At 36.9% G+C, this 17,270-nt stretch overlaps 1 protein-coding gene across 5 annotated transcripts in view; it reads right to left on the reverse strand.

Annotated features, from left to right (window-relative positions):
• Positions 1–16: 16 nt before the first annotated feature.
• The window catches only part of map4k3b (mitogen-activated protein kinase kinase kinase kinase 3b), a 34,727-nt gene continuing 17,473 nt past the window's right edge, over positions 17–17,270 (reverse strand). For 2 of the 5 annotated variants that reach the window (XM_066671733.1, XM_066671725.1), the window contains 16 exons: positions 15,087–15,141; positions 14,754–14,934; positions 12,553–12,644; positions 12,376–12,417; positions 10,937–11,021; positions 9,340–9,419; positions 8,685–8,745; positions 8,435–8,552; positions 7,844–7,902; positions 7,367–7,470; positions 7,086–7,257; positions 6,406–6,474; positions 6,187–6,279; positions 5,959–6,029; positions 5,503–5,558; positions 17–5,357 (listed from right to left, as the gene is read on the reverse strand). In XM_066671733.1, coding sequence (XP_066527830.1) covers positions 5,270–5,357; positions 5,503–5,558; positions 5,959–6,029; positions 6,187–6,279; positions 6,406–6,474; positions 7,086–7,257; positions 7,367–7,470; positions 7,844–7,902; positions 8,435–8,552; positions 8,685–8,745; positions 9,340–9,419; positions 10,937–11,021; positions 12,376–12,417; positions 12,553–12,644; positions 14,754–14,934; positions 15,087–15,141 — 1,426 coding nt within the window. In that variant the 3' untranslated portion in view covers positions 17–5,269. Of the gene's footprint in view, positions 5,358–5,502; positions 5,559–5,958; positions 6,030–6,186; positions 6,280–6,405; positions 6,475–7,085; positions 7,258–7,366; positions 7,471–7,843; positions 7,903–8,434; positions 8,553–8,684; positions 8,746–9,339; positions 9,420–10,936; positions 11,022–12,375; positions 12,418–12,552; positions 12,645–14,753; positions 14,935–15,086; positions 15,142–16,102; positions 16,121–17,270 lie in introns of all 5 variants that reach the window. The other 3 variants (XM_066671749.1, XM_066671741.1, XM_066671716.1) reach the window with 2 other exon arrangements.

Below are 17,270 nucleotides of genomic sequence, written 5' to 3' on the forward strand. Positions count from 1 at the left end.
GTGTTCTTATGGTCAGAAAAGAGTCAGAGATGGACAATGACAACTGGTTTTAGGCTTTTCTTTTAATGTGTTACTTCAGTCTCATAGATCAGTTTCACATTTGAAACAAAATATAGACGATTATACAGTCTGAAAACCAAATATTATTTTACAGTATTTACAGGTCATGTGCATTGCAGTGTGAATCAAATATGTTAATGCAGCCGACAAAAACAATTTAGCTGTTTTTTCATTACCACATGCTGTACTGTGGGAATATAAACCTATGACTTTTTCCAATGTCTTTTCAAAGACAAAAGCTGCATTCTGAAAGGTTGATACGACTGCAACATTATTTCTCATTTGTAGCTCACGTAAGCAGAGAAATTTTACAGACTTTAAAGCCTTATCAGATTTATATTTATAGGATTTACATTATTAGTTCTGGATCACAAACAGACTGGATGTTGCATCATTCCACAAAACCCAATGCTTGGGGGATTTATACAACTCTAGCTAAAACATGGTATTAAGCATGGTCACCTATAGGCTCATGTGTGGCTTTACTTAAAGTAGTAAGTAGTAGTACATATTATAAGGGGTGTCTACAAACTTTTGGGCACAGTGTATTTAATTATTTGAATCTTCTGATACAAACTTTAAATCAGCTATAAGAGGAATTTACAGTGTGACCATATCGTTTATTGATATTGGTAACTGGAAAACGAACGGTCTGTGAAAGGGTTAAAATATCTCGCTCTGAGCAGTGTTAAAGAAACTATTACACCCTGCATGTTTTGACTGGTAAGCCATGTGGAATGTCTGCACAGCAGGCCCTAATCTGTCCACATCAGAAGCACAAATGTGGACAAAGAATTCTTACAGAATGCAGCTCTGATTCTTAATCTTCAGCTAAAATACAAAGTGAATAAAGGTTAACTGCATTAAAATATTTTAGCCCTGGATTAATCTCGAAACCTGAAAAAGTAGCCTAAATTCGATTGCTAAATTTGGCCCTTCGACAAGACACACATCATATTTGTCATTCCTGAAATAAGGTGAACATTCATGTCAGTAAACGCTCTGGGTTAAGGGGAATGCATTAAGATTTTTTTTTCCATAAGTGATACCACACAGGGAAGAGTTCTCCGAGTTCTCTCATATTTACACACACTGCATCAGCAAGACATTGCATTGTTCCTTGTTCCTTATGAAGTGTCAGAGACCGACAAATGCAGCACCAGTCAAAAGTCTGTGCACACCACACTAAATGTTCAGCTCAAAAATGACATTAAATCAGCCCAAAATGTTCCTCAGTGATTCCTAACTTAATTAGGAGTTACATTCTTAGTTTCAATTTTCCTTTCAACGTTAAAGGTAACTTTCAGGAATTTTATTAACAACAAACATCACACGAAAAACTCCTAGAAACCAGTTTAAATTGCTCTGTTCCCGCTCCACAGTACGGTAATATTGACTTATTTTTGCTGCTTCAGATTTCTTAAGGTAAAAATGACTCTAAATTCAGATCATTAACTGCATGAAAGTAAAAACAAAAGTGCTATAAAACTAAACAACTCAGGATACAAGTGAGTTTCTGTAGTAATTCAAACAGTGGATAAAAACACACAAGTTAAACTTCAGCCACGTACAAACAACACACTTTTCTCCTCAAACGAACAGTTCCACCTTAAAAGATGGCAAGTTCCCAAATGTAAACAAACCAGAGAGAATAGGACTTCCCTAGATTTGTCGACGTTGCCTGTACATGCCACAGCCGTTACATGCTGGTGCCTAGTAGTCTTGTGCAATTTTGATGTTTTCCTAAACATGATAATACCAGTTAATAAAATCACAATCAATAATCTAATCTCCCAGAACAGATATAAAGTTACACTAACACACAAAATTCATTCAATCATTCATTGTCTGTAACCGCTTGTCCAGTTCAGGATCACCGACTAGCAAAAACACAGCCTAAATCCAGGGAGTGGCACTGTTTGATTCTTGAAAATGCTGATGGTGATATTTTTTAACGTTCATAATTACACAGATGCCTGTGGGTGGGGCCTTAGTAAGGCATCTGTGTTGTGGTAATTCACACTTGTTTTACAGCAGCTCAGTTGCTGTCCTTTTCACTAATGTTCATAGTTCTTAATGCTGTAGTGTTCTTGCCAATAAATGAGGCTGATTTTATTGTAGTTTTATTTCACAATTTTACTATCTTTTCTATTTTAATATAAGTAGGTGTCTGAAGTTTTGACTGGTACTGCATCTCTTCACCATATTCATTACATCTATTAGTTCTCATTAATTTATATACGTCTACTCTATCCATTAACACCATCACAGCTTGAGTGCGAATGCACATGTCTGTAGTTTAAAGCGATGCATGTGTGTTACTGCATTTTATTTACATCTCGAAACACCTGTGCTCTTGCCAACAGCGAATGTCACATTATAGTCTGTATAAAACTGTGCAAATGTTTTTCAATACAGTGATTAGTAATGTTATGAAATCATCAAAACGTGAGGCATGGCTTTCTGTTAAAAGCAATAAAGTACAAAACAACTGTCCCATGTCATGATCTGCAAAACGTCTTCCCATTAATACAATTATAATCCTTATGCTAAAGTGGAATCAAGTGATGATAGATTTTTATACATATTTTTTTTCTTTAAAGACCCTCTCCCATAATAATCAGGCTTTTTACCATAGTGTTGTGTTTATACACTAGAAGACTTATGAGTGAAATTAGCAGGGAATGCCATGGCTTAGCATTTATGCTTTGAAATTTCACTGCCTAAGAACAGTCTCAAAATCACAGATTCTGGCAGCCAGGTTTATATGACATCATACATAAACCTAACAAACTTGTACCATCAAATTTCAGGGCAGGGCTTTTCATTTATGCATAAGCTGAAGGCGAGTGGTGGAAGGGCAGAATGAGAAGAGATAGAGGCAGGGACTAATTGCATATTCATAAATTCACGTGTGTTGAATGAATTTGAAGATGTAGAGTTACATAAAAGCCACTTTTAGGGCATTAATGTATATAAATTATTAGCTTAAAAAATAATTTTGTTAAACAGACATGAAGTTAACTGGTTTATATCAATGACTGGAGAAGGACTTTAAAGAAATTGCAGAAAAAAAATTAAAAGGACCTGTTTGTTTTGAAACATGCTTTCGATTTTAGCCTCCACCTACAAAAACAGTGTTAACGGAAATTCTCCCTTTGTGTCCTTTTAATGAAGAATAAGGCTTAAACTATGGATCTGGCCCATATGACTCTTTAGTCCTGGCTTAAACTTCAAACATTAAATGGTGAGGTTTCTGCATATACAGCCAGGGTTTATGGCAGCAAACTTGACACTTGGACAAAAACCTCTGTGATGGGATTAATACAAAGTAACAATCTGTCTACAGTCAGTAAAATTCACAAAAGTTCAAGTTTCACAAAGTGGAATGGAAAAATAAAATAAACTATATGCAAAGATCGGGCCCTGGTTTAATGACATGATTTGTTGATTTTCCAAGTGAAAATAAGTACATGTCCTCTACAAAGTAATTATGTCAAAAAAATAAACATAATATATGGCCTGTGCAGAAAAAAAAATATGGCACATTTATAAACTCTGTCTTTATCAGATGAATAAAAACTGTCCAGTAGAATTTATTTCTTTACTCATTCATTTTCCAGTTCAGGCTCCTGGTGGGGCTGGAGTCTACCTGGAATCACTGAGCGCAAGGCAGAAACACCCTGGACAGGGTGCTAGTCCATCACAGACACACATTAACTCACTCACACACACCTAGGGACAATTTTGCTTAGCCAACTTGTGTTTTTGGACTGTGGAAAGAGACCAGTGCACAGTGACCAGAGACAGGAACTGATCCCACAACCCCAGGAGCTTGAAGCTGTGTGGCAGTAGAACTGCCCGCTGCCTTCCTTACTTAAATTTTCAGTTCGAAAATCAACAAGATCATTAGAACAGGGTGTCCAGCATCTGTGAATGTATTTTTAAGTAAGAGTATTTAAGAGTACATATTTTTAAAATTGCTATTATTCAACCAGAAGCTGATTTTGATGGGGCTAAACTATAAAACTTACCATTTAATTGTAACAGAACAAATACTGAATATTATAATCCTCAAATTTTGATCTTCATTTGGCAACTGTTTATATATACACACACTAGTAGGGTAACATTGAGGAAAAATGACTGAATTAAAATACATAATACATACAGCTTTGAAGGAATAATTCATTCAAAACTGCAGCTTTTACAGTTAACAGTAAAATGTTGCTGTCATTAACTCATGTTTGTTGAGATAAGCAGGAATGGCTGTGGTTGCATTCTCATTTAAAAACATACTCCTCACGGAAAGAGAAGTGTCAGGGACGCTGATAACATAAATCATAAATACATAAGGGCACAATTTTAAATAATAATAAATAAGACAAACGCAAACATGGACCAGTTAGCATGATATCTGCTTGCTCCACTTACGTTCACCGATTAATAATTTTGGATGAAATATTCCTTCAGTTCTGGAAGGGTTCGTATGAGGGCAGACTTGGGCTTTAATCACGTGGTCCTGCTTCTTACCAGGTGTCCGAATAACCAAAGTATGTACACAGATATATTAGCATACTGTAACTTCTATGCACGTACCTGTTCTTACATTGTAAATGCATAAATTCACAAGCATATTACTAGATCATTACAATTCAATAACAAATACCTACACAGAAGTTACGCTCTGTTGGAGAAGTAAATACAGATTCGTTTATGGACTCCTGATGGAGAAGTTGGACCACAGGCTTGGCTCCTCTGACTATAAGGAAGAGGGAAGGCTGCAAGCAGGATTGATGACATTTAAAATACTCTAACAACTAAAAAGAGGATGCCATCTACATCTCCGTAACATGCTACCATAAATAAATAGGCCATCATGTTTGTTTGTTTGTTGTTGTGAGATTTTGTGTTGCTTTTGTGTACAATGATTTGTATTGTAGTGTTGTGTCAAGTCGAGCGGCGGAAAAGCTGTATTTCCCTCCTGTTTGTAGTGTTTTTAACTGTAGCGTAAAGTAGTTTAATAAAATGGCATGTTGCACATGGAAGGATGTTTTTTTTGTTTGTTTGTTTGTTTGTTTTTAATAGGAATGTCTACGTGCATACACATAGCTTATACCCATGGCTAGGGATGTAGTGCGTTATGCTGATTGGCTGCGGAATGCCATTTAGTGTGTATGTGTACATGTGAAGGTGAGGGTGTGTGTGATCAGTAGCTGTTCTCATGGCCTGCGAGGATGTACAGATTGCTCTGCGCTGTGGGGTTATCCGTTGGTCGACTTTCCAACACAACTGTCCTATAAAGCAGAACCACACAAACAGTACAAGTTAGTTAGAATATAATTTCTGAAGCCAGTCCCCTCAAACTGGAGACATAATTCTGGAGAGGAATATCTTAAGAGATTTTAACACAAACATTCTAGTGACTAGTTACTCTCTTACCTGTCAGCTCCCAGCAGTCTGAAGATGCGCGAGTTATCTGAGATTTCTTGTGTGATCTGGTGTAGGGAGAGAGCAAGAATACATTAAATGAAATTCATTTTGGATTTTTCTTATGATCTGGAAACACATGCTTTGGTATTTTTGCTCATGGGCTCCCTCTACACATGCAGAAAGTAATTAGTTTTTACAGCACTGTCCTGAAATCAAGGGGAATTGGGAGGGAGGGGGTGTGGTTTCCAACCCTCACCTAAAAGTTACATAGTGCAGTTTCTGCTGTGCTATGTTCAGAGTAGCAATGACAGAAGATCTCTATTATTCTCTCTATTACAAGTGGAGCATCACAATGATCTACAAGTTGTAAATTTAAGGTGAAATTACTATCTTGTGTTCCTATAAGCAGTGTTTTTCTAAGAACAAAACTCATATTTCATAAAAATGCAGCAACCCCAGACGCACCTCATTGGTTTTAAAGCTCCGTCCTTGCATTCCGTGCCTCCAGAATGCCAGCACACTGTCCTGCAAACAAACTGAAATAAAAAAAAAGAAAAGGCCTTTATTACAGAGAGTACTACCAACAAATAAAAATACTAATATCTAAAATAAGAATACAGTCACACAAAGTTATGATGCGGTTGAGAAAATCTGTAAACAAACACAGAAATAAACAAGTACAAATTTACTCACCTATTGCTTCAATCTGGAAGTTAAAAGTGAGCTCAGCAGATAGTTTTTTGTTGGATTTTAACCGGCCTTGTAAATTCACCATCTTTATACACCCTACAAGTACACGCACACAGACACTTATAATTAAACCTGTGTGCATCTTCATATTCAGTGAAATTGTATGAGCTGAACTTTTAACCTCAAGCATAATGCAAACAAAAGAGAGTAATCCATACTTACGATCCAAACAAACCAGTATGGTGTCTCTCTCCAGCTGAGTAACATGAATTACACATGTCTGGGGTGTGTCTAATCATAAACGACAGCATTAAACAACTCAGTAAAGAGAAATGTATTATACAGAGCAATATCATCATAATTATGGAGAGAGATTAGTCTCAAAATACTTTACAAAAGCGTAAATGTTAATCCACAGATTTAACACAAATAACAAATGTTTCACTATTCACAAATGAACATATCCCAATCTGTGTCTCACAGTCTGCAATTTGTACAAATTCAGTTACATTCATAAATACATTTGTTTAAACCTGTGTGAAACATATTTGTGACCTGTGTTTAATTTGTGGATTAACATTTATGCATTTGTAAAGTATTTTGAGACTAATCTCTCTCCATACATAATCATCATCAAAAAAAAACAGAGTTACATCACCAGGATGTTTTCAGTAAGTACGTGTTGTACACACTAATATTACATTCATTTCATATCATGAATTTTGCTGAAGGTAATAATACTATACAAATTATTTGCAAAAAACATGTAATGTTTTTAGTAAGGACAAGAAAATTCAGTCCCTCAGAATCACCCATTAACTGTGGGGAACAAGTGCACTGAAGAATTAACCTTATTGTATGTTAATTATTATAATGTCAGAGACCAATAAACTGATTTGTACCAGGATCAGTGAAGGTGGGAAAAGGAGCGTTAGGGTCCACTGTGCTGAAGGTCACCACCTGGTCCGGCTGGCTGCCCTTACTCACAGCCACACAGATCAGAGGGTACTGATGCTCTGGGACCACCAGCATCTCAAACACCTCCAAAGGACAAGGCAGCGTGAAGTCTATACTCTACACCAAGAAACACACAGGGTCTGTAATCCTACTATAACAGACGTATAACCAGTGTTGTAGTAAAATCTCAAAATACAAAATTTATGTAGATGCGCACACTCCCCACCTTGATCAGCATGAAGCGCTGCATGGCTTCCACCCATTCGAACAGAACTACACTGGACTGGAACGCACCGCACAAATACTTGTGTCCTGTGTATGGGTTACGAACTGCAGACACATACAGATAAACACACACCAAAAACATCAGCCATTAAATCTTTGGGATGCTTTCTCAATTGTTTTAAATCTTCTTAAATTCACATTTACATATGTTTCATATATTATTCAGAGGCGTATTAACTGTTCAGAAACATATGGAGATGAAGTGTATGCAAATGTGAATTTACAAAAACATGCAAAATTGAGAAAATGTCCTTTAATGTGCCCTAAATGTCTTGCATTTAATAAAGGCATGTCTCCAATTATTTGGTACCATTTTATTTAATTAAATCTAAAGTTTAAAGTAACACTGCCCACAAAACTTGAAGTCTGCTGGTGTGTCAAGACGTGTAACTTGTGCTTTAAAACTTGTGACACTCACCCACACAACACTTCTGGCAGCCCTTAGTGTCTGGAATCTTATTGGACACTGTAAACTTCCTATAGGATAAAAAAAACAAAAAACAAAACTAGAATAAAACTAAACTCCATAGTTTGAGAGTTTGATCATGTAAAACAATCAAAGAATTCTAAGGAGGTTTAGTGTATTGTTCACAATGCAATAAATGCTTCTATTGTATACTAAAGAGAAAACTCACACAATGTTTATGAAAGACATATACACGCTATTAAAAGGAAATAAATTAATAAATAAATGAAATCACACGTTTCTTCATATTTATCATTGCCTAACCATTAGCAATAGTGTATATTAAAAATACACGTAGGCTCACTTGTAGGTTTTGAAAGTAACTAAAGTGACTGTATTTGTGATATTGGCATTCTGGATATATTTTATTTAATATATATTTTGTCTGAACTTCCAAGTCTCTTCATGATGAACTATTTTACATCAAGTCACTGAACAACTGCTTTAAATCAATGAATGAGCCCCTGCAAACAGAAACTGCTTTTTCTTTTGAAAGCTAACCAAGGTGCAAAGTTTTCAAATTTGAAATGGCCATGAACCTACCGGGGGATGATTTTGTCAGGCAGTTTGTATGTTGGTATGGCAACTGGCAACTTTTGCATTTGTCGAGCATGCTCAAAGAGTCCTGCCAGGTTGTGGGAGTACAGCTGGGAGGCTTTACCTGCAAAGCACACATCCACAAACACATTAATATGAGACATTTGCTTGTAAGTTGCATTGAATATCTCTCTCCAGCTTGCTTTTCATTGCCTTTAATTCTTTCCTGTCTGTTTACTGGATGAGCAAATCTTACCAGATATGGAGAGAAGCCAGTTGTTCATTACATACAGCCATGTGCATCTACGTGGAAATAACTGAGAGAAACATAAAAAGTAGAAAGCTCAAATTTAGAGTGACCTAGGTGTAGGTGATTTAGCATAGCATGCATGTGATCACTTGCATCCCATTATTTCAAATTATGCTTTTCCAGGCATAGCGTGCATATCAGCAATATTTAAAAATGTCAAACAATAGCATGAACATATCTTTTCCCGTTTAATTGGATTTAGTGCTGTAAATGGAGTGCTAAGGTACTCAAGATTATTCAAAGAGTGCAACAAAGAGCAAAATAAATAAATAAATAAAAAATTCATACGGCAGGGTCCTTTTCGTAAATTAGACACAGGTTACAAGTCAATAATTTGGTATTCATAGTAAAGATGCCAATGTCAGTATGCTGATGGTGGGAAGGAAAGAAGTGCTATGCTCTGAGTGACAAAAACATGAAATCTGATGTGACCGGTCAAATTGAGTCACATGTTAAAAGGTAAGCTTTGAAACAACACGGCTTGAACTTAATTAATAAAAAGTCAAGGGATGTGGCTTTTAACTGTTCAGACAGCAGAAAATCTGTCCTGCCCAAATGGGATATGCTGAAAAATCAGATTTGAGCTACTACATCTTCTTACCTGTTCCATCGTAGTCTCATGGAGCTCATTTAGGTTGAGGGTGTAGATACCTTCCTCTGCTCCAAAAATCAAATACTGGTCTGAAATAATACCACAATATCAGAATTCAGAGATAATAACAGGCCACAGACCATAATAACTTTATAGATTTCTGATTTATGTATGTGCTGGGTACATATGGACAAAATATGAAATGTAAGGTAATGCTGGATATCTGAATTTCGATGTAAAACATGAACAATTATGATTTATTTTTTTTGCTTAGTGCTGTAAATGGCAACAGATATTTAGCCAGGCAGTACATGTTAGTGTCAGTTATTTATTTTTTATTGATGCCTGGAGCACAAGTCATATGGGATTACAATTTTAAAGCTGGGATGTAACAAATCAATTGTCTTCAACAATATCTTCTTTTTGAGTGTGTGAAACTTTAAAGTTTTGATTTATCACAGCCCTGTTTGAGGTTTTAAGTAAATAAAAGCAGTATATGATCTATTTAATTGAACTTAAATGTTATGAGTTTGTGCAGCGTGACGTGTCACAGACATTGAACCTGTTTGTGGCAATATTCAAACAAGTTGGCGGATGGTCTGGGCTTCTTTGCTTTCAGTGAAGAGGAGGTGTCACTGTCGCACAGCTCCCAAATCCTGGGTTTGTGGGTTCAAGTACTTCACTGGTTCACTGTCTTTGAGTTTAGCATGTTCTCCCTGTGTATACACGGGTTTCCTTAGGTGTAAGTGTGAATGTGTGAGTGTGTGGTGCTCTGTGACAGGCTAGCGCTCCATCCAGGGTGTGTTCCGGCCTTTCTCCCAGTGATTCAGAGCAAGCTCTGAACACACTGCGACCCTGAACTGGATACACGGTCACAGACAATGAACTAAGGAACTCTTACAAAACACGTTTAGACAGCATTAATATTTAGTTAAAATACTGATTAAAATACTGACAGAAATGCATGTTTTCAATTAGTTGTCTCTTAATGTGTATGCATACTTACAAACTTAAAAAAATTAAGGCAAGTGATTGTCAGAATATACATTTTTAGCTCTGATTTGATAGGTTTACAGCATGTGATGTACTTAACCCTCCTCATATGGTTGTTTGTGGTTGTACTTTAGAGAATGGTATTTTGTTTTTAGCAACTGGCCTGGCAGTTTTCCTTTTTGCCAAGGTTAAGGGACAGGATTCGTGGTTAGGTTTTTTGTTTAGTGTGGACCTATGTGCCTCGCTCTATCCTCAGCTCTACATCATTTGCACACAATATGCAGTGTAAAGAGTTGCTCTATTGCTGCAAGTGGATAATTCAATTTGAATGAAGCTGTTATTCACTGCTTTTGTTGTGTTGCTTTGGACATTTTCACTCACATTTTCATCATGACATGACTTATGACAAGTCATTGCAATAAAAAAAAATTATGATTACTAGTGCAGCTTTACTGGTTATGCATATTATATCAATCTTATATTACATAGGTAAAGGCAATGACATTTTGAATAGTTTGAACATTTATTCAAATTCCAAAACTACAAGTGGCTGAGGACGATGACAGGTTTAATCCTACTGAAAGTGTTGTTCTAATTTCTAACTATGTCCTACCTCTGGTGTCTGGGTTGACCCAGGATGTGGCACAGTGGATCTTCAGTGGACAGCCATTAAACACTTTAGAGAAACAGGCACCCATCTAAAAACCCAGAAAAAAAAAATAAATAAAAAAAAATAAACACAGAAAGGATCAGAAAAAATATGTATCTGATTTGTTCATCCTCTTGACAAAAGCACAAAGAAAATAATTTGTATGTTCACACTGGGAGCATTTATACTAGGGCTGGCCCTGAATATTTGGATATTTGTTCATTGGGCATGTATTCAGTTTATAATTTTTTATTTTGAATTTACAATTCATTTTTTTGGATAACTGCAGAGATAAAGGCAACCCTCCACTCCACATGTATTCAGCCTTGTCAACATAAAAGTCTCGAATGAAGCCTAAAACAGCCTAACACTACAGCAACCTACTTACAAGCACGTAAAGCTACAGTTTGTCAGCTTTACACCTCAGAGAAGCACTGGTTTATTTGTGTACACTCTGTGCCCTTAGTGGCACCATGGAACACACAAGTTAGTGAACTACTCAGTGGCCGGAGCCATGCTGGGAGCCAAAGTGGATTTTTGGATAAATGTGATTATCGATAAAGGCAACGCTCTGCCACATTCAAGCACCAGCAGTAAAAACAGTGCTCGCCCCACTCCACCCATATTCAGGCTCAACAACATAAAAATCTTTGTGCAAATGAATCTTAAAACTCAGTCATATAAAACAGCCTAACATGCTAAAACAACACGCTTACAACAAAGTGAGGTGATGCCACAGTTAATTTTGTCAGCTTTGTGCCTGAAATTAGAGCATCTCCACTCAAACTGGTTAAATTGTGTATACTCTGTGCCCTTAGTTAACAAGATAGTTAGCAGATCAGAGAGCGTAGCGAGCGAAGCCGCGCTATGAGCCATGGCGCAGTCTGGAGAGGGGGATATTAAAGCAGGGGTCAGAAGCAGATTTTGTTAATGACAACAATATACACCACTATACTCCCTGTATATTTGAATATTCACCGAAGCTCTGAAGCCCAAAAAAATGATATTCAGGACAGCCCTAGATTATACAGTGAGAATTTTATATAAAATTTATTTCACACTGTTCTGTGTGAAAATCATATAAGCAGGTGAACATAAAAGGTATAAGAGAAGCATTGTCCTAATTTCAGTGATTGCAAGTAAAAATTGTGTTTTTCATGCTAATGACAATAGTGCTAATCCAGACATATCACCGTTAGGTGCACAATCCAGCATAGTGTGTGTCTGCTTGACCATGGCATGGGTACATTTCATAAAATGTCACAACAGAAACACAATTTTGTACATTTAATTGGAAAATATCACTTTATTTGCTGATTTTACAACATATATTAATATGTGTGTGTATGTATATGTATGTATGTGTGTGTGAGAGAGAGAGAAAGAAAAGGTCATTTACTCACATGCACTTTAGGAGTTGGAGGCAGGCCGTTACTGACGGGTTTCTGTAAGAGTGGGAAGAAACAAATGGCATTTAAAATATCCAACAAAAAAAAGTAATAATAATAATAATAATAACAATAATAATACTTAACAAAAGGAGCTGAGCTGGCTCCTGTGAGACAAGATGTCAGACTCACCGGAATATCTTTGCTCTTGCGGCTGGGGATTGTGGGAAGGGTCGACTGCCTCTCTCTCTCCCCATTCTGCTGTGCTGGACTAACTCCATTACCTGAAAACAGATACACAACATCAGTGCCGTTTTTAACGTGGCGAATGGGCAGAACAATACAAAACAAAAGCATACCAAAAAGTTAATTAAACATCCATTTTCAAATTTTTTCTTCTGTTCATCAAATAAAATGTAACTGGCACAAGGTAAAATATTTTAAGATAATGGAAGGCTATGACCCACATTCAGCATTCCACAAATGGTATGTTTAAATCACATGCTTGCTTCAAACTAACAAGAGTACATGTTATGGAAAACCAAACACTTCTTATGACATATTATGCAAAACCCTCTCAAAATGGAGCATACAGTGTGTGCAAAATTATTAGTCAAATGAGTATTTAGATCACATCATCCTTTTTATACACGTTGTCCTACTCCAAGCTGTATAGGTTTGAAAGCCAACTACCAATTAAGTAAATCAGGTGATGTGCATCTCTGTAATGAGAAGGGGTGTGGTCTAATGACATCATCCTATATAAGGTGTGCTTAATTATTAGGCAACTTCCTTTCCTTTGGCAAAATGTGTCAGAAGAGAGATTTGACGGACTCTGAAAAGTTAAATATTGTGAAGTGTCTTGCAGAGGGATGCAGCATTCTTGAAATTCCCAAACGTTTTAAGTGCGATCATCGAACAATCAAGCATTTCATGGTAAATAACCAACAGGGTCGCAAGAAGCGTGTTGAAAAATAAAGGTGCAAAATAACTGCCCATGAATTGAGGAAAATCAAGCGTGAAGCTGACAAAGATGCCATTTGCCACCAGTTTTGCCATATTTCAGAGCTGCAACATTACTGGGGTATCAAGGAGCACAAGGTGTGCAATACTCAGGGACATGGCCAAGGTAAGAAAGACTGAAAAACGACCACAAGAAACGTAAGATAAAACATCAAGACTGGGCCAAGAAATTTCTTGAGACTGATTTTTCTAAGGTATTATGGACTGATGAAATGAGAGTGACTCTTGATAGACCAGATGGATGGGCGAGAGGCTGGATCAGTAAAGGGCAGAGAGCTCCACTCCGACTCAGACGCCAGCAAGGTGGAAGTGGGGTACTAGTATGGGCTGGTATCATCAAAGATGGACTTGTGGGGCCTTTTCGGGTTGAGGATAGAGTGAAGCTCAACTCCCAGACCTACTGCCAGTTTCTGGAAAACACCTTCAAGCAGTGGTACAGGAAGAAATCAGTATCGTTTAAGAAAAACATGATTTTCATGCAGGACAATGCTCCATCGCATGCATCCAAATACTCCACAGCGTGGCTGGCCAGTAAAGGTCTAAAAGAAGAAAAAATAATGACATGGCCCCCTTGTTCACCTGATCTGAACCCCATAGACAACCTGTGGTCCCTCATAAAATGTGAGATCTACAGGGAGGGAAAACAGTACACCTCTCTGAACAGTGTGGTGGCTGCTGCACGCAATGTTGATCGTAAACAGATCAAGCAACTGACAATCTATGGATGGAAGGCTTTTGACTGTCATCGTAAAGAAAGGTGGCTATATTGATCACTGATTTAGTTTTGGTTTTGTTTTTGAATGTCAGAAATGTTTATTTCTAAACAGTGTTATATTGGTTTACCTGGTGAAAATAAACAAGTGAGATGGGTATAAATTTGTTTTTTTATTAAGTTGCCTAATAATTCTGCACAGTAATAGTTACCTGCACAAACAGATATCCTCCTAAGATAGCCAAATCTAAAAAAAAAAACACTCCAACTTCCAAAAATATTAAACTTTGATATTTGAGTCTTTTGGGTTAATTGAGGATAAAGTTGTTGTTCAATAATAAAAAGAATCCTCTCAAATACAACTTGCCTAATAATTCTGTACAGACTGTATACTTCCCAGTTCATAACACCTATTTATGGAAACTATGCTGTAAAAACAGCTAAAAAGCAATACAGGAGCCACTCAAACTACATTTAAACTCTACTCCAATAAGCCTAGGATTGAGGCAGACTTGCAGGGTTATCTACCAACACAGTATCAACTGGCCACTGGGCTTACTGTCTTCCTCCTGCTCCTCAGCATGAAGCCACTCCCAGAACCTAAAACTCCCATCATCCCCTCCTGGATCTGTCTGAGTGTGCTTGTGGGGCACTTTACCTAAGCTGCTGCGTCTGTGGGGGGGCAGGCGAGGGGGTGGCGGCCTAGGGGGCACACAGGAGGCAGGGCGGGGAGGAGGAGGAAGAGTGGGATTTGGAGACGTTGGGCATCGCTTTATTGTGCCCTGTCCACAGCCTTCTTCTGCAGCAGAACCACTGTGTACCGGACTTAAAGCCTTGGGCTAGGGCAGGGGTGGGCAAAGAAAGAGAGAAAAATTCAGATTAAATTTTTATATAAATATATAATGTTTATGTATTATTTTTTTTAACCTACATAATTAATAATTTTTCAATTTTCAGTACTGTATAAATCAATTACGAATACATGTCTCACCTTTGGGGGCAATGGAGGAGGCACCTTGGGCCTCATAGTGGAACTGGAGTTTGAACTGAGAATAAGACATGGCATTTATATTATTAGATTAAAATACTGATCACATCGACACAAATACACAAAGAGAGAATTTTATATAAAAAAATAAATAAAATAAAAGGAACACAGTGGATGGTGGATTTTCAGGACCCATGATGCAAGATGTCTTAAGAAACAGACATAGAATCTGATGTACTGTATGTAGTGCTAGCCATTGTAGCAATTTATTTGGCAGTATGTTTTTGTGATTACCTTTTACTGCCGCACGTGTTTGATGCATTTTGTTAAAATAATTATCTTTTTATGTTTTCCAAGACAATATCTGCAGCACAGCCATTAAATTTATAGAACTGTTACTAGAATACATTAGGTAATGCTCTTTATTCTCTAGACAAACAAGAAGACGTTGCTGTGCACTTGCAACCTGAAAACTGAATTAATATTTATCAATATTTAATTATCTTAGAAATTATGTGTAGGTAAACTTTTGGCCACATTGCCCAGGACTTCTCTGAAAGGTGTTTTGGATCACTGGCCATGCACAGGAAAACATATACTGTACAAGCAAGACAAGCAAAACGTCTGGATTCTGCCAAATAAATGATAAATAGATGATTATCATTCAGTGGTTAGTTATGCATAAAGATGAGCAAAGCTACAGCACACTGCAGAAGCACAATAAGCCTTCATAAAAGCGCAGCCGTGACATATGAAGTGACTGCAAGCAAAGGCATGCTCCAACACACACAGACACACAGACACACAGTTTTCTCTCACTCTCTTGAGAAGGGAAAACACGAACATGCCCAACAACATATAGATGCTTACAGAATTACAAGAATAAATGTTAAAAAACAAGGAATATCTCTGAACAAGAAATGCTGAACACATATCCAAAAGCCCATAGGGTCACATAACTAATTCATTAAACATGCATGCGCATACGCATACAAACAAACAGAAAGAAAACTACACACCTGCATATTAGGGCCTGACTGATATTTAAAAAAAAAAAAAAACCTTGTTAAAATAATTGACTCATGTCCCTAGTTAAATTTCAAGACAAAAAGGTCTATAAACATTCCATCAAAACATTTTATTTAAGTCCCATAAAACTGTAAAACTTCCTAAAAGCAACAGTGAAAGTGGGTGTCATAGCAACCAAGTAAGACCTTGTAGATCAAAATATCTCCATTAAAAACATGGTAGTTTTTCTCAGAAGAGTCTAGTACATTTCGCCACTTAACCTGCCTAAGAATTGCCTACTGCTACAGGAAAAGTAATTTGAGTCACATGCAAAAAGGACCAATCACACACCACCTCTTTTGGCATGACACATAGAAGTAGGCAGGTAGCCAATCAGAAAGCAACTGGCAGCATCCTGACATAGAGGCTTAACCCACTGAAGTATCAGTCACTCCATTTACGTGAGAATCTGTGGCTGAGACTAGATACATGGTGACTATAGTCAATACAGAACAGGTTTATTTTTTTATTATATTATAGGTGTTAAAGTTAACTTATTAACTTAATAATGCAATAAAACAAACCTTTAACACCGTCTCTCCAAAATCTAAAATATGTGAACTGTTTGATTAGATTGCCCTCATAGTAGACATATGAGCAAATAAAATTTACAAATAAACTTCAGATTATTACAATTAACTAAACAAATCGAAATCCATACAATTTAAAGCACAGGTGAACAACATATGGCCTGGCAAAACATTTAATACTGCCTGTCAATAAGAGCATTTTTAAATAAATAATCAGAGCTTGGCAATTTCATTGTACAGTTTCATGAAACTGCAGGACACTGACACCTAGTGTTTACTTTCAGATACTTTGAATCATTCTCCACACAGTTCTCCCCTTCCCCACACAGATCAAACCAAATCACCATCACATCACTGATGCTCTATCAGTGATAAAGTTTCTTAACAATGTCAGTGACTAAGTGGATGTAATACCAAAAAAAAATAAACACAAGAGTGTGAGAAAGAGAGTGGATTAAATGACTGGATTCAACCTCAGGTGGCAGACAATCCAATGAATGTTTTTTAAATTTCTTTTTGTCTTCAGTGACATAATTGCATGTCCAATATAAAGGCATACATGTACAACTACAGGTTACTATTTTTTTTT

Source organism: Hoplias malabaricus, chromosome 1 (assembly GCF_029633855.1).
Source record: "Hoplias malabaricus isolate fHopMal1 chromosome 1, fHopMal1.hap1, whole genome shotgun sequence".
NCBI lineage: Eukaryota > Metazoa > Chordata > Actinopteri > Characiformes > Erythrinidae > Hoplias > Hoplias malabaricus.